Source organism: Sphaeramia orbicularis, unplaced genomic scaffold (genome assembly GCF_902148855.1).
Source record: "Sphaeramia orbicularis unplaced genomic scaffold, fSphaOr1.1, whole genome shotgun sequence".
NCBI classification, from domain to species: Eukaryota; Metazoa; Chordata; class Actinopteri; order Kurtiformes; family Apogonidae; genus Sphaeramia; species Sphaeramia orbicularis.
Window position 1 is genome coordinate 1 of NW_021941459.1, and position 23,032 is coordinate 23,032.

The following is a 23,032-nucleotide window of genomic DNA, read 5'->3' on the forward strand; positions in this document are numbered from 1 at the left end:
AGGAGGAGGAGCTTCCGTTGGCGGGCCACCAATTAGAACCACAGTCCAGAGACGTACACATCTCCAGGTCATCGAACTCTGGAGGAAAAGCAAGAAAAGAGCAGGTTTAGCACATTTATATTTATAAAGCAGGACGAAAACAAAGACCAGTGAACAGATATTATATTTATTATATACAATATATTACAAAAACAACCTTTAAAAACAATGATTAATTTTATTTATAATGCACTTTACATTTTATCTAAAAAACTCAAAGTGCTTCAGGCAGGGTACAATAAACCGATTAAACAGGAAGTCAGAGAATAAAAATAGAAAGTAAGTAAGACCGATAAAACAGTTAAAAAAAAGAATAAAGTAATTAAATTTATGCACATCTACAGGTTGAACTGTGGAAGAACAGGACACACATTTATATCTGCAAAAAGGTCAGTTATATATAAACAGAGTTGCAGATATGTAAATGTGTTTCCAGTTTTTATAATATTTAAATATTCTTTCAGTGTTTTTCTGAACCTGTTTTTATCATGTGGGTCATTTTAAGATTTCTTCATTTACTAAATATTATTAAGTCTTTAAATTTATTTTCTGTATTTTAACCTCCAGCTAAAAGTGAGTTTTCTAAAACTAGTGTTTTTTTTAACAATGACTGACAGAAAGGAATTCTGGTAAATATTTCAGCTCATTTCCTGCGTAGATGACGGCTCTGTTCTGTGCTGCCCTCTAGTGTCTGTGAGGCAGAACTACACCCTGAACCAGGACTGTGGTGCGTTCATGGGCATGTTCATGTCAGTCGTACCTGAAGCTGTGTTGCATTCATGGTCCTATCATGTGGGTCATACCTGACCCTTGTTGCGTTCATGGTCATGTTCGTGTGTCTGTACCTGACACTTGTGTTGCGTTTGGTCCTGTTCCTGTTGGTCATACCTGATACTGTGTTGCGTTCATTGTCATGTTCATGTCAGTCATACCTGACCCTTTGTTGCGTTCATGGTCCTGTTCTGTGGTTCGTACCTGAGGCTGTGTGCATTCATGGTCCTGTTTGGTGGTTCGTACCTGACCCTGTGTTGCATTTGTGGTCCTGTTTGTGTTCTTTGTACCTGAAACTTGTGTTCGTTCATGGTCCTGTTCGTGTCGGTCATATGTGAACCTGTGTTGCATTCATGGTCGTGTTCCTGTCAGTCGTACCTGACCCTGTGCTGTGTTCATGGTCTTGTTTGTGTGGTTCGTACCTGACCCTTGTGTTGCGTTCATGGTCCTGTGGTGTGGGTCGTACCTGACCCTTGTGTTGCATTCATGGTCCTGTTGGTGGCTTTGTACCTGACTCTTGTGTTGCGTTCATGGTCCTGTTCATGTCGGTCATATGTGAACCTGTGTTGCGTTCATGGTCGTGTTCCTGTCAGTCGTACCTGACCCTGTGCTGTGTTCATGGTCTTGTTTATGTGGTTCGTACCTGACCCTTGTGTTGCGTTCATGGTCCTGTGTGTGGGTCGTACCGACCCTTGTGTTGCATTCATGGTCCTGTTGGTGTGCTTTGTACCTGACTCTTGTGTTGCGTTCACAGTCGTGTTTGTGTCAGTCATACCTGACCTTGTGTTGCATTCATGGTCCTGTTCGTGTGCTTCGTACCTGACCCTGGTGTTGCGTTCATGGTCCTGTTCATGTCAGTCGTACCTGACCCTTGTGTTGCATTCATGGTCCTGTTCGTGTGCTTCGTACCTGACCCTGGTGTTGCGTTCATTGTCATGTTCATGTCGGTCATACCTCACCCTGTGTTGCGTTCATGTTCGTGTTTGTGTCAGTTGTACCTGACCCTGTTGCATTCATGGTCTATTTTTGTGTCAGTCGTACATGAATCTGTGTTGCGTTCATGGTCCTGTTCGTGTGGGTTGTACCTGACCCTTGTGTTGCGTTCATGGTCCTGTTGGTGTGCTTCGTACCTGGGCTGCTGGTGTCTTCTCGCTCCGCTTCGTTCTCGCTCCGCCCACTGGTCTCATATCCCAGGTCCTGCAGGTCCACCTGGATCTGTTTACTGTCCTGTTGAACGGCCGACTCCACTGCACAAGAAGAAGAAAAAACAGCTGAGACACGTGAACCGTCTGCTGGACATGGAGGGACTGAAGCGTCCCCTTCAAGGACCCAGGCATAAGGAGGACGTTCCTGTCCCAGTCCCAGTCCCTGTCCATGTCCCAGTCCCAGTACTCACTCAGCAGGTCTCTGTAGTCCTTCAGCTGTTCAGCCTGGACTTGCACCGTCGCCTCAGACACCATCAGCCTCTCCTCAAGCTCCGCCCTCTGTTTCTGCAGGTGAACGGTCTTACTCTGCGGCCGATTGGTCGGTGGATCCAAGTGGGCGTCGACCTGGAGAACAGATAAGATGAAGCAAGACCAGCTGATGTTCCAGAATGTTCTGGATCCTGAAACCATCACATCTGACGACAGCTCCTTTACTTCGCAAAGTGACACACTGTCAACAACTATATACAACTATATACAACTGTATACAACAATATACAACTGTATACAACTGTATACAACTATATACAACTGTCAACAACTATATACAACTATATACAACTGTATACAACAATATACAACTGTATACAACTGTATACAACTGTCAACAACTATATACAACTATATACAACTGTATACAACAATATACAACTGTATACAACTGTATACAACTATATACAACTGTATACAACTGTCAACAACTATATACAACTGAATACAACTATATACAACTGTATACAACTATATACAACTGTATACAACTATATACAACTGTATACAACTGTATACAACTATATACAACTATATACAACTGTCAACAACATATACAACTGAATACAACTATATACAACTGTATACAACTATATACAACTGGATACAACTATATACAACTGTATACAACTGTATACACTATACAACTATACAACTGTCAACAACTATATACAACTGTATACAACTGTATACAATTATATACAACTGTATACAACTATATACAACTGATACAACTGTATACATTATATACAACTGTATACAACTATACAACTATATACAACTGTCAACAACTATATACAACTGAATACAACTATATACAACTGTATACAACTGTATACAATTATATACAACTGTATACAACTATATACAACTGTATACAACTATATACAACTATATACAACTGTCAACAACTATATACAACTGTATACAACTGTATACAACTATATACAACTGTATACAACTGTATACAACTATATACAACTATATACAACTGTATACAACTATATACAACTGTATACAACTGTATACAACTATATACAACTGTATACAACTGTCAACAACTATATACAACTGTATACAACTGTCAACAACTATATACAACTGTATACAACTGTATACAACTATATACAACTGAATACAACTATATACAACTGTATACAACTGTATACAACTGTATACAACTATACAACTGTATACAACTGTCAACAACTATATACAACTGTATACAACTGTTTCAACTATATACAACTGTATACAACTGTCAACAACTATATACAACTGTATACAACTGTCAACAACTATATACAACTGTATACAACTGTATACAACTATATACAACTATATACAACTATATACAACTGTATACAACTGTATACAACTATATACAACTGTTTCAACTATATACAACTGTATACAACTGTCAACAACTATATACAACTGTATACAACTGTCAACAATATAACAACTGTATACAACTGTATACAACTATATACAACTGAAAAACTATATACAACTGTATACAACTGTATACAACTGTCAACAACTATATACAACTGTATACACTATATACAACTGTCAACAACTGTATACAACTGTATATAACTATTATATAACAATTACAACTACACACAATTATTTACAACTATATAACTATGACAACCATATACTAGTTGTGCTTGTTTGTGTAGGATTTAATGAAATGAGTGAAATTACAGCATGAAAAATGCAGGCACCATATTGATCATATGCCGGTATGTTCGTTTTTGGACATATGCCAGATGTATCTACTTAGTGCATTTTTGAACAAATGAAGGAATACACTGAGGACCTGATGTTTTCATGTGTCCAAAGGTTTTTATAAAACTATACATGATTCAGACAGAGTTTATAGAAATGTTGCATCTGTAAATAGTAAACATGAGTGAGTTTTGTCAATTTATGAACTTAGAACAGTTGAAGAGGGAGACTGTTGTCATGGCAACCAATGAGGAGGTAGATGACGATGTCCAATAACACACTAAGGTTGAAATGTTGAATTTCAGAGTATTTCAGTGAGTGTCCTATGAAGGGTTAACCCTTAAATGGGAGCTCCTGGACTTGTCTGGTCCAGGTGGACTTCAGTGGACATTAATGACGGTTTATGTCTCAAACACAAGTCTCCCAGGTGACACTGAACGCCACATCTCTACCAACAGGTGGAGTCACTGCTGCTCAGATCATTTCAGATGATAGAACCTGAACGTCTCATCAGGTTTCTGTCCAAACTGATGGACCACATGACCAGAGGAATGAGTCCATGCAGGACTTGTACTGATGGTACTTGGACAGTGCAGTGTTAGGACTTTGAACTGGACACAGATGGACACTGGACACTTTGAACTGGACACAGATGGACACTGGACACTTTGAACTGGACACAGATGGACACTGACACTGGACACTAGGGCTGCACAACTGATCAATTTTAAATCGAAATCAGATTTTTTACTTAGGACGATTTTTAAAAAAGAGAAATCGTCAAATCAATTCATCGTCTCACGCCTCCGCCGGTGCCTGCGGGCTACCATGGGCTCCGCCTCCTATCTGTGAGGGCGGTCTTTCATGGAAGTCCGTGTAATGACCACGGACGTTAAAGCTGTCCATGAACCTGCAGCATGCTTGCCTTACACTGTGTCACTTCTGTGGGCCAGATACCCCAGAAAGGAAAAAAAAAACATTTTTTTAATAATTAATTTAGTCCTCTTGCTAAATTTTTCATTCACAAATCTAAGTTCTGTAACACAAAACCAAATATTATTTTTTGAAAGATGTTGAACTTTATTTAAAGCTGTTTGATAAATCTGGAACCAAAAAGGCTCAAAACCACCAGTATTTGCTCTGATCTGGACAGTGGATTGTAGTGGATTCCCCCTGAAAAACTGGGTCTGTTATTTTCTTGTATACATTGTTTGTATTCTCTGTTTCATTCAGTAAAGAATTAATGTAAAAAAATTAAACTTCTGTGGGTTCATCACGTGATCCCATCACAGATTTGAGGTCGGAGTGGTGCCTTGCACTGTGGGCTGCTCATGAAAACCACATGAAGACTTCTGTTGTCTTTTGTAGTTTTACCCAAAAATCAAATCGAAATTGAAAATCGAGTTTTTAGAAGAAAAAATCGGGATTTATTTTTTACCAAAATTGTGCAGCCCTACTGGACACCCTAAACTGGACACAGATGGACACTGGACACTCCAAACTGGACACAGATGGACACTGGACACTCTAAACTGGACACTGATGGACACTGGACACTCTAAACTGGACACTGATGGACACTGGACACTCCAAACTGGACACAGATGGACACTGGACACTCTAAACTGGACACTGATGGACACTGGACACTCTAAACTGGACACAGATGGACACTGTGTCCACATCCATGTGGACCTGTATCGTCTCTACCTGGATCTGCCTGGTCTTCTTCATCTGGGTTCTCTCAGACATGTCTAGGTCTTCGTGGTCCCAGGTGTCCCACAGCTCTGAGCCTTCCTCCTCCTCCTCTTCAGCTCCTTCTATGGTCACATCCAGCTCCTCCTCCTCCTCCTCTGCTCCTCCTCCTCTCTGTTTATCTCCACTCAGCTGCTCCTTCAGACGTTCGTTCTCGTCTCGGAGGCTGAACAGAGCGTTCCTTTAAGACCAGCACAGCATCAGCAGCATTTTAGATTTATTTATATTTACAAATATATACAAGTATTACACCTATATACAACTATATACAACTATTGCAACTATATAAATTATATACAACTATTACAACTATATAAAACTATATACTGCTATTACAACTATATACAACTATTGCAACTATATACAACTATTTACAACTATTACAACTATATAAATTATATACAACTATTACAACTATTACAACTATATACTGCTATTACAACTATATAAATTATATACAACTATATCAACTATTCGGTTTTGATTCTTCTTCACGTGGTCTGGATGAAACCATCAGGGACTACTTTGCGAGGCGGATGAGTCCCTACCTGATCTGAGACAGTGAGTGGAAGCCGGTCTTCTCTAGCTGGACCTTCAGCTCCATCAGCTCCCTCTCCACCGCCCTCTTCTGCTCCACCAGCTGTTTGACCTCCAGCAGACCCGGGTCCTCCAAGAACCCGTCTGGACCAGAACCCTGAGCAGGAACACCAGTCAAAAGAACAGGACGAAGAACGGAGACGTCCACCGACAGAACCGTTTACGTATCAAACATCCATCTGAACATGACGTGAACTCCACTCACTGACTCCATCTTTAACTGCTTTTACATTTATGTCCAAGTCACTTTTCTTCAGAAACAACGAGAAAATACAGGAACTATGTGAACAAACTGAACTAAAACTGCAGAAAAACCTTTTACTTCCATTAAATACACTCCTATTGTATTACATAATCAGCGACAATTGTACATTTTCAAATGATTTTTTTCATCGCAGGACTAATTATAGAATAACTTTAACATAAAATGTTATTATGTTATTGGCTAAAACCTTCATTCAGTTATTTCAAAGTTACTCCATTATTATTTGCTAAAAACATTGTATTAAAGGTAAAAGAAGCACAAGTTTTTCCTGTTGTTTGAAGTTTTCCCTGAACATTATGTTTAAAGTCAGAGCTGAAACTCGTCTGTTTCACTGATTATTTAAACTGAATTTAAGTAATTAATTAAAGGTGAAATGAACTGAATCCTTCATAAACATCAAGGAACCTGAGTGGGTTAAATGTCACTGGTGGTTCTGTCGGTTCTCCTCTGGGTTCTATGCATTATTCTGGTTCTGTCGGTTCGTACCTTGGTGTCGACGGACGATCGTCTCCTCGAGGCCTCGTCTTCATCGGTGAACTCACTGTTCAGATCTTCATCGGCCTCGTCTTCATCGTCTGAGCTCCGTCCTGCAGAAGACCAACAGGGACAGGTAGAAGTGTGGACGTTAAAGGAGGGATTTATGAACGGAGTCACTTTAACACTGGAAACATGGACAGAGACACGACTGATCCAAAAACAAAAGTTAAAAACAAACTGTATGAAAACCATTCTGACATGAGTACGACTGTGTGCAGATTATGGGCTTTTTAGAACGTCTGACACCGAAGGGTTAAAGTCACAGAGTCAAACCTTCAGCTAATGAAGTTAACGCTCAGACCTGCCTGATATTTGTTATTTATTTAACCCTTTCATGCATGAATTATGAGAACATTTATCAAGATTTTTTTTCTTATTCCTCTTTGGGCATTTAAAAAACGAGATTATATATTTTTTTAATGAAGTTATTTTTCATAGAGTTGCAAAAATGTCCGCTTAGCTGGACACCATGTGTTTAATTTTTGAAGCGAAGAAACATGTATTTACTGATAAACTGTGGGAAACTATGAAATAAAAACATGAAATGCTGCTAATTTGGTTTCTCACATTTTAACATATACTACAAACAAAAAGTTATGGATATGTTTAATTTTGGGCTATTTTTTTCAGTTGGGATTCTTGCACAACGCTTTTTACTTTTTGTGTGTGAACTGAATTGAAACACATTTTTTTTAATGACGACAGTTTTATTACAAATGGTAAAAATGACACAAAAAAAAAGAAATATCCTTAACTTTTTATTTGTAGTGTATTCTAAACTAGTCATTACTCACTTCATGGACATAATATGCCAAAAAAAAAAAAAAAAAGCTTTTGTTGTTAATTACAGTCTAATAACAATAACAAGGAATTGATTTACACGCAAACATGTTAGATCAGGTTTATCAAGAACAGCGAAGTTACAGTAATGTTTTCAATGTCAGTGTATTATGGGATGGTGCATCAGTGTCCACTGCGTTGGCTGATATGGAACTAAAACAGCAAAACCCATGAATAAACAAGAGAACAGCTGGAGAAGAACTGTCCACTGGAGTGACCAGGATGCATGAAAGGGTTAATATTAACTGGTTTAATTTAATATTAACTTGTTTAATTTCATATGGTTTAATTTAATATCCACTTTTTTTTTTAAATACTTTATTTTTAACAGATTTTGCATTTTTAACAAACAGACAGTAAAACAAAAAAAGTAAAGACTTGAAATAAGAGATGTCAACATGCACAGACAGGGCCGTATCAAAACTTAAAATACAACAATAAATATGTGGGTCAGTGAGTCCCAGTGTTCTCCCATCCTGATCAGAGGGTTGGGTTAGTTTGGGTATTTGTCCTGTTTCAGTCCATGTCAGATCAGTCACATATATTCTCATGCTGTATCAGATCATGTCCTGTAAACCTGCTGACACAATTACATCCATCCTTTTCATAAACATTTGTGCACATTTCCCTGGAGTGCATGTTTACACATGTTGATAATAAAACACACACATTGACATATATGTGTATTTCTCAGGAAAACAAGCTGTTGTCCTATTGGAGCATCACATCCTCTGGGATAGATGTGCATTTTAGCCAAGAATTAGTACATTTGTCCAAATTATGGTCCAAGCAGAAAGTTAGTTTTTCCATATTGTATATTTCTTTAATAATTCCAGTCCATTCCTTCTTTGTTGGAGGTTCTTTGCTCACCCATTTTCTTGTTCTGTCTTTTTTCCAGGCTGCCATCATTCTATTAATCAGGTATTTGACTCTAGAGTGGACTGTGGGTGGTAGATTTAACAAGTTAAACTGTGCAGAAATCATGTTTAATCTCAAACCTATTTATTGTTTTAATCATTTTCATCATTTCAGTCCAGTTAGACCTAATTCATGGACAATCCCAGAAAATGTGAAGATGGTCTGCAAGGGCGTTCCCACATTTTCTCCAACAGTTCCCATAACTCGGCAGGCCCTTCTGCATTTGTTTTAATTTGGGGGTAATGAAAAATCTGACAATATTTTTCCAGGTGAATTCCTTCCAATGACCTGAATTTGACGTGTCTGATTGGGTTTAACAGAAGTTCCACCAGTCCTCTTCTGAGATGATTATTTTGGCCTCTTTCTCCCATTTATATTTAATATAAAGTGTAGAAACTCCTTTGTTTGACTGTAAACATGAGTAGATCTTTGCGATTAGTTTGCAGGTGACTTTGGATTTATATGCAGCGATCATGATGTCGATTAAGTCCGTGTTTCTGAGTTCCACTTTTTTTATAATGCTGTTAAAATAGGTTCTAATCTGAACATATCTAAAAGAATCTTCCCTTCCCAAGTAAAATTTATCTTTGAGTTTTTGAAAACTGTTTAGTCCTCCATCATCTGAAATTCCAGTGTGCTGCGATGACTCTGAAGGACCAAAGTTTAAATGGCCGATCCATCTGGGCCGGTTTGAAATCCTCGTCATATGCCACCCAGCGTAACAGCTTAAGCCTGTCCTCCAGTTTTAATTTATGGCATTTATCAAACCAAATATTTAAGGGGGTTCAGTTCAGCAATCTAGCTTCTCTCCATACTCTGTATATATAGAGCTTTATCTCCAAGCAGAGTCTGAAGGAGTCTGTCCATGTGACTGAGATCTAAATATTTGTAGCAGTAGAAAGTGGATCACAGCAGTAAACCAGGTATGTTAGTGGTGCTGATTTGTAGTAATTTTCTGTATCTGGGAGGGTTAGTACTGGTTTAATTTAATATCCACTGGTTTCATTTAATATTCACTGTTTTTTTTACTTTAATCTCCACCTTTAAGTAAACATAAGCCCTTCATCTCGTTTCTGTTGAATATTTTAAGGCTTTAACTTCTACTTTTATGAGTATTTTATGTTTAAACATCTTAAATTCAAACCACAGGTCTGTTTATTGTCTTTAATTCCACATAAATTCCATCACACCTGCTTCATGAAGCTGATTTTCACTTTATTTACATCAGTTTTTCGGCAGAATGGAGCTGAAATAAATAGAAACTTTGACATAAAACGACTGGATTTGATGAGTTTCAACTGGAATGATCATTTTCCAGACATTATAAAAGACACATAAAAGGACATGAATGTGGTTTTTATTACTTATGATTTCTTTTGGTTTGTTAAGTCTTAAAAAGTCCAGGATTTAACGAACAGACTGAATATACTAATTATTCTGATATAGTTTTTATTCTGTTAAACTTTGGCGTCTGTTTGAGTGATTTTGTGACTGAAAATGTGATAATTTATTTATTTAAAAAGTGGAAAAAATGGCATTTTAGGTTTAAACTTATGAAGGTAGATTTGTTTCTTTATTATTCAATCAAAAGGAAAGTCGGCTTAACCAAAAAAAATATTTTCAATAAAAAAAAACAAAAAAAAAAACTTCACTTCAATTAAAAAAAACCTTTTCAAAGAAAAAAAGTGTTCAAATGCAATTTTTTGGATCTCAATTTTTTTTTTTTGCATTTGAACACTTTTCTTTCTTTGATTGAAATGGTTTTTTTGATCATTTTTTTATTATTAATTTTTTTTATTTTTTTTAATTAAGGCAACTTTCCTTTTGATTGAATAACAAAGACACAAATCTGCCTCCACAGAACTCAAACATAAAATCCTATAAATGTTGATGTAAAGATGATTCAGTTTGTACTTACTTTACTCCAGCGAAGCTTGAGTTTATAACATTAATATTAAAACCATGGGATTGTTGTCAAGAAGCACAAAAACACAAATATTCATATTGTCCACATTTCTGCATCAAACACAGGATTAAAATCAGTTTAGTCGAAGAAAAATGAGGAATGTGTTTGTATTTTCACTATTTTTCACTCATTCATGCAAAAGCTCAGACACACAGATGTGAATATATTATCATTATTATTAATATTTTCATTATTAATACATATAAAAACAGATTTCAGAACAAAATATCAGAAAAATAACAGCAGAAAAAACAAAGTGAACAGTGAGTTTTCTGTTGTTTATGACAAGAAATGACCAAAATAAAGTGATTTATTTACAAATGTATAAAAATGCATCTGTATCGGTTGTTTATGGTGATTTTTACTGTCATTTTAAGTTTTATTTCTGATCATTCACCGTTTTCTTGAGTTAAATACCATGATTTTAATTGACAAATTCAGATTAAATTAAATTAGTAGGAAATAAAACTGCTGAGTTTCTCATTTGACTCATTTCAGACAAAAAAAAAAAGGTTCATATTGATCCTTTTTTCCGTTCATTATTGATTATATCTCATATGTTAAAAGTGTTCGGTTGGATTTACTGTTCAGACGTGACTTTAAATTCATGTATTAATCGTGTTTTAATGAGTAGATGAATTTGATTTCTGTTATTAATTCCTAAAGTCATTTATGTAATAAGTCAGAATAAAACATATAATTTTATCAGATTTAAAGTGGATCCTTTCAATCCACAGTTGAATATTCAACTGTTTTATGGATCCAGTCATTTCTGTTTCACATAAATGTTTTCTGTATTTACATGGATTTCATTTCCATTCTGTTTTTTAATGTGATCATATGTTTGATCTTTGTGTAAAATAATAAATGAGTCAAACTAATAATGGATGTTCCTTAAACCTCCTCCTCCTCTATGGAAGTAAATCTGTGTCATCAGATTTTGAATTATAAAAGACACTGAATTTCAAGCACTGACGTTTTTTTTCCACTGAAATTAAGTATTTGAATTTTTTGCATCTGAATTTTTTTAATTGTAAATTTATGAACATAGTTGAATTCAGAGACAAACAATTCCAGATACTTAATTTCAGTGCAAAAAAAAATATCCAGTGTTACAAATTCATTGTCTTTTATAATTCAGAATCTGATGACAGATTGATTTCCACACTCCTCCTTTGTGTTTGAACTCATCTGTGTTGTCGCTGTGACGTCAACTGTGTAATGGAAGTAAATCTGTGTCATCAGATTTTGAATTATAAAAGACATTGAATTTGTAACACTGAAATTTTTTTTGCACTGAAATTAAGAATCTGGAATTGCTTGTCTCTGAATTCAACTATGTTCATAAATTTAGAATTTAAAAAATTCAGATACTTAATTTCAGTGCAAAAAAAAAAAAAATCAGTGCTAGAAATTCAATGGCTTTTATAAGTCAAAATCTGATGAGACAAATTTACTTCCATATGTGTCTGTTTTGCGTTTCCATGGTAACTGTCATGTGACTGGAGTCGGCTCATGTGGATCTGAACTGGTTTGGGGCCAAATCCTCCTCAAACCCAGTGAAGACAAACACACCGTGCAGGAGTTAAAGACAAGCTGCCTCGTTCATGTTAGCCCCGCCCCCCGGTCACGCCCACAGGCTGAACTTTATTAACCCACCACCACTGAAATCCACTGAGGCCCCACCCCCCCACTGTGGCCCCACCCCCTGCCAACATTCCGCAGCATTACAGATACTGTCCCATGCTCCTCTGATGCCCACCTCCACCTCCTCCTCCTCCTCCTCCGCCGCTGGGCCGGTCCAGGTCCAGGCCCAGGACCGGACCTCGGGTCAGGGGCCGGTCCTGGTCCTGGTACCGCTGGGCCAGGCTCTCCTTCAGCTCCAGGAGCTCCCGGGTCAGACGCTGGACCAGGGGGAGGTCAGGGGGGTTGACGGTCTGGATCTGGAGGTCCTGCGAAGACACGAAGACATGGACCACCAAAGAAAACCACAACACGTCAAACAGGTCTGAGACGGGTCCACAAGACACGGAGGTCTACTAGAACAGGCCCGGTTCTGATCGGGTTTAGGTGACTGTTGATGTAGACTGGACTCTCATGTTCTACTTGGTTCTGTTTTGTATTTTCAGGTTTTAAAAGATGAACTGATTCTGTTTTTGTCCAGTTTCATCAGTGGGTCTATGGAGAACCCAGAACCAGAACCAGAGCATCATCCAGTACAGTCTGTGGTTTATTTTATCTACCACTTGTGTTTTAGATGTTTGTCAGTTTCAGTCTATTTTCACTCTTATTCGTGGGCCAGTGACACTAAACGGTGTCTTTCAGACTCAAAACGTCCAAAAACACTTTGTGATTTTCTACTTAACTTGAAGTTTAACGTGTTCAGTCGACTGAAGGCTGTTGGAAATGTATGTTGGTCGCAAAAAGTAATAAAAATATGTGGAGTTGACGACATGTTAAAAACCTTCAGGTGGTGTGCATATGACATGGATTTCCTACCAAATAGAAGCGATAAAAGATTCCACTCCTGGGAAAAGAAGGGACTTACAACAGACTTATCTTTGACACATAAGGGGACATTCCAAAGTTTTCAGGCCCTACAAACCAAATATGGGTTAGAACAGACGGACTTTTTCAGGTTCCTCCAAATGCATGATTATTTTAACCCTTTCATGCAAGAATTATGAGAACATTAATCAGGATTATTTCTTTATTCCTCTTTGGGCATTAAAAAAACAATGCGATTAATTTTTTTTTTTTTTTTTTTACGAAGCTATTTTTCATAGAGTTGCAAAAATGTCCACCAAGCTGGACACTAAGTGTTTAATGTCTGAAGCAAAGAAACATGTATTTACTGATGAACTGTGGGAAAATATGAAATAAAAACATTAAATGCTGCTAATTTGATGTTTTCTCACATTTTAACATACACTACAAACAAAAAGTTAAGGATATTTTTAATTTTTGGGCTATTTTTTTCAGTTGGGATTCTTACACAATGCTTTTTAGTTTTTTGTGTGTGAACTGAATTGAAACATATTTTTTTAAATTACAAGACATAGTTTTATTTAAAAATGGCAAAAATGACACAAAAAAAGACAAAGACAGAAATATCTTTAACTTTTTGTTTGTAGTGTACTCTAATACTAGTCATTACTCACTTCATGTACATAATATGCCAAAAAAAAAAAACAACTTTTGTTGTTAATTACAGTCTAATAATAACAAGGAACTGATCTACACTCGAACATGTTAGATCAGGTTTATCAAGAACAGCAAAGTTACAGTAATGTTTTCAATGTCAGTGTATGGGATGGTGCATGAGCGTCCACTGTGTTGGCTGATATGGAACTAAAACAACAAAACCCACAAATATACAGTGAACAGCTGGAGAAGAACTGTCCACTGGAGTGACCAGGATGCATGAAAGGGTTAATAAAGAACGTAAAATCACAAACTTTACACCAACTGAATCTAACTGGTACCAAATCTTAAAACAAGCTTATAGCTCCACACTAAAGAGGGCCGTCTCTCAGCTGTAATGTGTTCATGATGGCAAGAAAGGATAATACTCTTAATATCAAAAATAAGTGGGAAAAGGAAGCGGGAATAAGAATTTCGGATGAGAAATGGGAAGAAATCTGTCAGTTTCAGTGGTCCTTCTACGAATTCGTTGGAATGGAAAGAGCATTGTTAGAAAAATGTGGTTAGATTTTTGAAGACAGCCCATCAGGGTAAAAACAGAGATGGTTCTTCTGAATGTTGGACACACTGGGTACAGTTACATGATGTTTTTTAAATCCGATTTATTTTTCCAGAAGGAATTAATTTGGAACTAAAGTATTTTCTCTTCTGTTTCCATGGAAATGTTAAACCTGAATAAAGGTTCACATGAGGTATTAATGAGGTAGATCAGTGAGCAGAAGGGTTTATGCTGCAGTGCTCAGGTTGTCTTGTTCTCACAGCCCTTCTGTTAGCTTAGCTTAGCCCTTCTGTTAGCTTAGCTTAGCCCTTCTGTTAGCTTAGCTTAGCATAGTCACTGCATTTCCATGGTCACATGTAGCCAGGTTTTTAAAGGTGATTTGTTGTCTTTTGTCAGTGATTTTGTGAAATCCGATTCTCTCTAATTATTTCTTTAGATCTGCGACTTACTGCACTCATACAATCTGTGGACTGTTGTGTTGATGGAAGTTGGAAAATCTTTTGTTGGAAGGGATGCATGCGCTAAATTAGCTTTGTTTTCTGTTTGACACTGTATGTATAAAATAAGAAATACAAAAAGGACTATATATATATATATATGTGTGTGTGTGTGTGTGTATGTATATATATGTATATATATGAATGGTAAAGCTGAGATATCTTACTCCTTTTCCAATAAAAACAAATAATAAAAAAAAACTAAATGTATGTTGGTCAAGCTCCCACATAGTTTTTTTACAACAAACAAAGTACAAACAGACCAGAAAATATGAAACCAATAAGTCCACCCTGTTACAGACAAATACATGTAAACATCATGGACAGGGAGGACAGTTTAGGCTAAAGTTAGAGTCTTATATCCACATGTTGGACACTGAGTTGAAGTCGCTCATCTTTGAGGAGGACTGTGGAATGATCAACAGATATTTTTAGAATTTCTGAAAAGTTTGATATTAAACCATATTTTGTGGTAACAGGGTGGACCTGCTGAGAGCAGATCTGAGTACAAACACAAACTGATGAACATGTTGATTATTTAAAACCAAATGAGTCAGCAATGAACAGAAGAATATAATAAATCTGTTTTGGACTCAAACAGGTTAAATAAAGGTTAATAACAGTAACTAAATAAATGAAGTAACTGACCCTGATGATGTCATCCTTGGCCCTCAGGCTCCGCCCCATTGACTCCAGTCTGGTGGTCTGAGTTCTGATCAGGTCCTGGTTCTCCTGGTTCCTCCTCAGAGCCAGACGCAGCTCCTCCTGAACCGCCTGCAGGTCCAGGTCCAGGTCCACGGTCCAGCCCGGTCCGGATCCAGGTCCGGGTCCGGGTCCGGGTCCTGGAGCCGAGCTGAGCTGTCGGCGGAGCTCCTGCAGCCTGGACGTCTGCTCCTCCATCACCTCACCCAGACGACCGCTGGACTCCTGGACACGGACGGAACATTAGCTCAGAACCAAACCCAGAACCAGACCCAGAACCGGACCCAGAACCTTCTGTACCTGGATGTACTGGTCTCTGCTACTGATGGTTCTCAGCAGATCCTGGACCTGGTCCTGGTGCTCCTGGGCCTGACGAGTCCGGTCCGCCAGAACCTCCTGGAAGAGGCGGTCCTTGAGTTGGAGGCGGACCTTCAGCTCCTCCAGGACGTCTCTGGGAGATGATTGGACCTGAGTGAGCAGGGAACAGCGGAGGTCCTGAAGGAGGAGGAGGAGGAAGAAGAGGAGGAGGGGGGGGAGGAGGAAGAGGAGGAGGAGGAGAAGAAACATAATGTTAACATGACCAGTGACATGCTTAACTATTTGGACCCCCTCTAGCCCCTCCCCGTCATATCTGCTCCTCATGTAGCCCCTCCCCCTGGTACCTGCGCCACATGTAGCCCCTCCCTCTGGTACCTGGACCCTTCTAGCGCCTCCCCCTCATAACTGTACCTCCTGTAGCCCCTCCCCCCAGTACCTGGACCCCCTCTAGCCCCTCCCCCTCATGCATGTGCCTCCTGTAGCCCCTCCCCCGGTACATGTACCCCCTCTAGCCCTTCCCCCCTGTACTTTGGCCTCATGTAGCCCCTCCCCCCCAGTACCTGGACCCCCTCTAGCTCCTCCCCCTCATACCTGTACCTCTGTAGCCCCTCCCTGGTACCTGTACCTCCTATAGCCCCTCCCCCCAGTACCTGGAACCCCTCTAGCCCCTCCTTCCGGTACCTGTACCTCCTGCAGCTCCTCCCCCTGGTAACTTGGCATCCTGTAGCTACTCCCCCCAGTACCTGGACCCTCTCTAGCCCCTCCCCCCGGTACCTGTGCCTCCTGTGTGCGTCCATGCAGCGCTGTCTGCAGTTGGCTGATGATGGCGTCCCTCTCCCTCAGGTCTCGGCGGTGGTGCTCCTCTGACTCCGCTCCCTGCTGTTGGACGTTCCTCCAGGCCTCACACACCTGGTCCAGCTCTAGAGACTTGCCCCGGACCAGGACCTCCAGACTCTGGGGTAGGGGGGGCAGACAGACAGGGTTCAGAGGTCAGGGTCAGAGGTCAGGGGTTGGGGGTCAGAGGTCGGGGGTGGGGTTCTTACGCTGATGGTCTCCTGGTTGTTGGTCAGGACACAGCGTTGCCTCTCCACGTCTCGGTCCTTCTCTCTGAGCAGAAGCTGAAGCTGACGGATCTGCTCGTCCTTTTCCTCCACACAGCGGAACTTCTCATCCACGGCTCTCTGAAGGAACCAGGAACAGAACAGAACCGGCGTTCAGAGGAGGATCTGCTGCTGGTCTGGGTCTGTAGGCTGTTGTCTCTTTGAGTCACTGTCCAGTTGTCGTGTTTTAATTCTTACCTCTGCCAGGAGGTATTGTGATCACTTTGCTTTGTGTGTTTGTTTGTTCTCAACTTTAGGTGAAAACTCTTCCACCCATCTTTCCCACAGATAGGCCTAGGCCCTGGGACCAACACATTCCATTTTGGTCCCAGTAGGACAAAGTTCAAGGTCACAGCAAGGTCACAACATCTGCAATTTTCCATCTGTCATCATTGAGACATTTTCCAAAATTCATAAAAAAATTTAAAACGACTCCGATTAACCTCCAATTGGATCCACCTGTAGCTTAGAACAATCTCTTGTATGTGGAACTAAATTGTCCACATCCACTGTGGAATGTGGACTCTGTGGACATTTACACTGAACATTGAAAATCCCATTTCCCACACATTTAAAATTAGAACTCAACTAATATTGATGTGAATTGAATCTAATTGGACAGACACATGACTGGGACCAGATTCAACTGTTTCTGTGTATGGAACAACCTGGAAACTGTTGAATTTAAACAGAAAGAGTCGATCCACACATGCACAGCGTTCAGGGTGAAGGAGGAGCTCTGAGTTCTGAACACCTGTTGTTTTTATGTGGTTGTGTTTTTGTCATTGTGTTGTTGTTGTCGTTGTTGTTGTTACTGTCCGCTTGTGTTGCTGTTTACCTCCAGGGCCCGGTCCCGGTCCTTGATCCTCTGTCTTAGTTTGACCAGTAGTCCGTCCCTCTTGTCCTTGGGTTCGTCCATCAGCTCAGTGTACTCCTGAAGGACACACACACACACACATCAGATGTTAACCTGTCAAACATCTCCATGTTTGTGTACATTCAGGAAGTGGACATGATGTGTGTTTATGAGTGAGGCGTTCACAGACAGGAGGACATGACAGCACTCCTGTATCACTCAGAGGGTTTACAGTCTTGAGGACATCAGTTACTACTGCTCCTGGGTCAGCCGGTCTTTGTATATTTTGTGTATATTTTGTGTGTATTTTGTGTGTATGTTGTGTTTATTTTGTGTATTTCGGACCTGGATCAGCTGGTCTTTTTGGTCCAAACTGGTCTTCATTTCTCTGATCTTCGTCTCTCTCTCCTCTTCCTCTCTCTTCCTCTCTCGCTCAGCCTCGTTCAGCTGCTCCTCTCTCTCTTGCAGATCTGAACGTGCCTTTTCCAATGCCATCTGCAGCTCCTGAAGGCATCACAGACATGTATTTACACAGGCAGTCAGTAAGGCCAGACCCAGACCCAGGACCAGACCCAGGACCAGGACTCCTGGGTCCACGTGGATCCTCACCTGGTTGTGTCTCTGGGTCTCCCTGCGGTGCTGCAGCGCCCCCTGCAGGTCTTTCTCCAGTCTCTGCAGGGCTCGGTTCAGGTCCTCCTGGGTCCTGGAGGCCTGTCTCTGGGCCCGCTGACCCGCCTGCAGATCCAGCTGGGCCTGGAACAGAGAGGCCTGCAGGGCCAGGACCTCACCCTGACCCCGAAGACTCTCTGACCCGGAGACCTGAAAGAGACACAGACCAGTCAGACCAGGACTAGGACCGGGACCAGGACCAGGACCAGGATCATACTTGCCGAATTCACAAGTCTGAACTCAGTGAGTACTTCAGCCATCTGACTGATTTTTATTTAATTTCCCATAATGCATCAGTGCTGCTGAATGGTGTCAGTGTTCAAACCTGGAGCTGCTGCATTTGGCTGCGATTGGTCAGTTCTCTGAGAGAACACAACATCCTGTTCTGTTCTTCAATGACCCTGTAGAGTTCTGCAGCCTGAGAACACACAAGGAACATTTAGAACACACAGAGAACACACAAGGAACATTTAGAACACACAGAGAACACACAAGGAACATTTAGAACACACAGAGAACACACAAGGAACATTGAGAACACACAGAGAACACACAAGGAACATTTAAAACACACAGAGAACACACAAGGAACATTTAAAACACACAGAGAACACACAAGGAACATTTAGAACACACAGAGAACACACAAGGAACATTTAAAACACACAGAGAACACACAAGGAACATTTAGAAGAACATTACGCCCACCCCCCGTCTCTGTGTCTACCTCGTCCTCTTTGGACCTCATGGTGTCGCTGATGTTCTGGAGGTTTCTTTCTTGTTGTTGAGCTTCTTCTCGAGCTGATCTGAGTTCCAGCTCCATCTCACCCAGACGTTCCTGAAGCTTCTACAGAAAACAACAAAAAAACAACCAGTCTGCAGTTAGTCTGGGTTTAAACTGTTAGTCTGGGTTTAAACTGTTAGTCTGGGTTTAAGCTGTTAGTCTGGGTTAACAGAGTCAGTCTGGGTTAAGAGAGTCAGTCTGAGGTTCAGGTCCTTGGTGACCCGGTCTCACCTGGTTCCGGGTCTCGCTCAGTCGGATCTTGTTCTGGAGCGAGCGGACCTGGTTCTGGGCCTGGTTCAGTTCGTTCACACACTGAGCGGCGGCGTCTTCGTAGCGACTGAGTCGACTCTGCTGTTCATCTACAACCCGCTGGAACACACAACGCAACACACGTCAACAACAACAACAGCAATGACAACAACAACGACAACACATGTCAACAACAACAACAACAGCAGCAATGACAACAACAACAACACAAATCAGCAACAGCAATGACAACAACAACAACAACACACGTCAACAACAACAACAACTGTGGAACATCCCAGACGGTTCAGTTGTGGTTCTGGTTCTGGTTCCACTGTGGCCCACATGTGTTTATTATTAAAGGTTAAACCCAGTTCAACTGAACCGTCGTCGTGTGTCAGCGTTGTCCTGTCGCTGCTGGATGACTTCCTGAGGAAGCGGCTGTTACCGTGGCGACGGGCTGTGGACTTCCTTATTTGTGTTGTTGTGATCAGTGTCAGTGGACGAGTTTCAGACGAGTCCGTCTGAACCAACGGTGAAATGAAAACCATGAAAACAGACGCAGAAATAAAAACTAAAAGGCTGAATATTTGACTTTATATATGATGTTTCATACGTGTTTGAATCCATACTATATTGATTATTTTGTAGATTTTTGTCTATTTTGTGCATTTTAATGTATATTTTATTGATTATTTGATTGATTTTGACCTATTTTGTGCATTTTGTTTAATATGCTATTTATTTTTTCGTTGATTTTGATCAATTTTGTGCGTTTTGATGCATATTTTATTCATTATTTTGTTGACTATGGTCTATTTTGTGCATTTTATTCTATATTCTATTGATTTTGTGCATTTTGTTCCATACTTTGATTTTGCTGATTTTTGTCTATTCTGTGCATTTTGTTCCATATGCTATTCATTATTTTGTGTATTTTATGCATTTTTTTTCTCCATATTTTATTGATTATTTTGTAGATTTTGGTCTGTTTTGTGCATTTTCTTCCATATTTCACTGATTATTTTGACCCAGTTTAAATCAGGTCACATGTTGGGTCTGTCCGTGAACCCGTCTGTCCAATGCGTCCATGTGCCTGTCCGTCCAGACGCCGTCTCTTCTTCTGTGTTTTTTTTCGTAGCTGTTCTCAGACTAATCATTAACATAACAATAGAAGTTATGAAGCCGGATGAGACGAGCTCAGCCTCACACAGACTCACCGCCGCTGCGGTGCTTGGAGACTGTTTCCATGGTAATGGGACTGTTGCTAAGATACGGAGGAGGACGGGTATTTATTCTCCCTGAGAGGGTACTCAAGGAGAGGAGCGTTCAGCTTCGTCAGCGGAGATGACGACGACAGATCCCCAACACTGATGATGTGTTATTTCATCTGATTATTATGTGTTCGATGAAACGACGAAGTGACGCCGTATTTAATTCAAATCACAGACGAGGAAAGAAAACAGGAAACACTCACATTTAAGACGCTCTGGTTGGACAATTTGGATGTTTTTGTCTTGTTTAAATATTTTTTCCATCTGTAATGCTGGAGTTCTGACCGTTGTATGTTTTCATCTGGTTTATTCATGTGTTCATTTAATGGTTGAAATCTTCATTCTTCTAGAACGTTCTGAACATCTCCACCACGTCTCATTAAACGTCTTTAACGCTGATCTGTACTTTTATTTTGATCTCTGTTCTGTGTTTAATCAACTCCTGTTTTATTTTGTTTTTCTATAATTCACTGTCTCATCTGGTGTTTTATTCTGTTTTATCATGTGACTCTAACGTGAAATTACATTTAATATTTTCATCATTAATTAAGTTTTAAACGAATAAACTGATCTGAACTGTCAGACGTCCTGATACTTTATGAACTGTTTCAACCTCATGACTGTAGTTCAGATAAAACTGACAGTGAGTGAATGTCCAGAGGTCAGAGGTCAGAGGTCAGGGGTCAGAGGTCAGAGGTCAGGGGTCAGAGGTCAGGGGTCAGGGCTCAGGGCTCAGGGCTCAGGGGTCTCCAGGTCCAGTGTGTTCTGCTCTACCTGCTGGAACCGAAACGGTCCACACTGGACGTACTCGTCCGTCCACTGCTCCTCCATGTCCACCAGCTCCTGCAGAGGACACGGGGTCACGACCTCTGGCGTGGCCCGGAGGGGGTCCGGGTCCCGGTCTGCGCCCCCCCCCATACGGAGGCCTCAGCGGCAGAGTGAGACCCGGGTCCAGTCTGGCTTTGATCAGGACCGGGAGCCTGCTGCCCCGGTGCGGTTTGACAGGCTGGTAGTCCCAGCCCCGCAGCAGGCCCAGCAGCAGGCCCAGCCCAGACACGGAGCCCTCCGCTGGGGCGTCGCTCCAGGCCACACCCCCTGGCCCCAGAGCCTCCTCTGGGCCTCGGTCCGGTCCTGGGTCGTCCCGGTCCTTGAGGCAGCCCACGTCCACGGCCGTGTCCAGAGACTCCACGGACGACGACGGACTGGGGTTCAAGTCGCACAGGGTCTTATCGGTCTCACAGGTGACGGGGGCCGCCTCGGACCCTGAAGGACCGCCCGAGTACCGGGTGGACGGGCCGCAGGACGTGCTCCGCCTCCCGACGCTACGGGGAACTTTACACACGGCCTCGTAGTCTGAGTCCGCCACCCGGAGCGCCGCGCAGCCCCTGCAGCGCCGCGGTTTGTGTCCAGACAGGGGGTCCGGTCCAGGGCAGGTCTGCAGGTGGAGGTTCTGGTCCAGAGCCGGGTCCTCCTTATCTGCCCACGACTCGTACACAGAGTACGCCAGATCGTCCTGGACCATGTCCGAGTAGCGGACGTCCTGCAGCGCAGACAGATCCACCACATGAGAGTCTTCTGACTCTGCCTCCGTCACCACCACGCCCACCAGGGGGGCGGCGCCGTCCTCTGCGTTGTTCTTCCGGTACAGCCCACCGATGCACTGGCGGAGGCGGTCCTTCTCCAGCAGCAGCTTGTGGAGCCGCTCCAGACTCAGCGCCTCCACCCGGGCAATCACCGTGTCGAAGCGGTACATCCGGTCCAGCATGAAGGCGCATTTGGAGCAGGCGAACTCGCCGCGGCCGTCCCGGGTCAGCTCCCGGCCCAGGGCATGGGACAGCAGAACCTGCAGGTTCAGCTTGGACGTCGGGTGGAAGATCCATCTGCGCTGGTTCCCACAGAGTTCACGAGCACAGATCCGACACGAGTCCTTCATGGTCCCAGAGTCCAGCATCAGGACTGACGACCCTGGTACCAGAACCG

The 23,032-nt window shown here is 41.4% G+C and overlaps 1 protein-coding gene across 1 annotated transcript; it reads right to left on the reverse strand.

The window, feature by feature from the left end:
* Window positions 1-3: 3 nt before the first annotated feature.
* Window positions 4-23,032, reverse strand: LOC115415837 (myomegalin-like; the record flags this gene model as incomplete). The annotated part of the gene is given in 19 exon segments (XM_030129486.1): window positions 4-78; window positions 1,941-2,057; window positions 2,207-2,360; window positions 5,733-5,958; window positions 6,326-6,471; window positions 7,126-7,226; window positions 12,669-12,852; window positions 15,749-16,027; window positions 16,103-16,297; window positions 16,895-17,074; window positions 17,164-17,301; window positions 18,059-18,154; window positions 18,422-18,580; window positions 18,686-18,895; window positions 19,071-19,163; window positions 19,473-19,592; window positions 19,761-19,898; window positions 21,827-21,970; window positions 21,972-23,032. Coding segments are annotated over 19 exon segments (3,787 nt in total), but the record flags the coding sequence as incomplete, so codon positions are not given.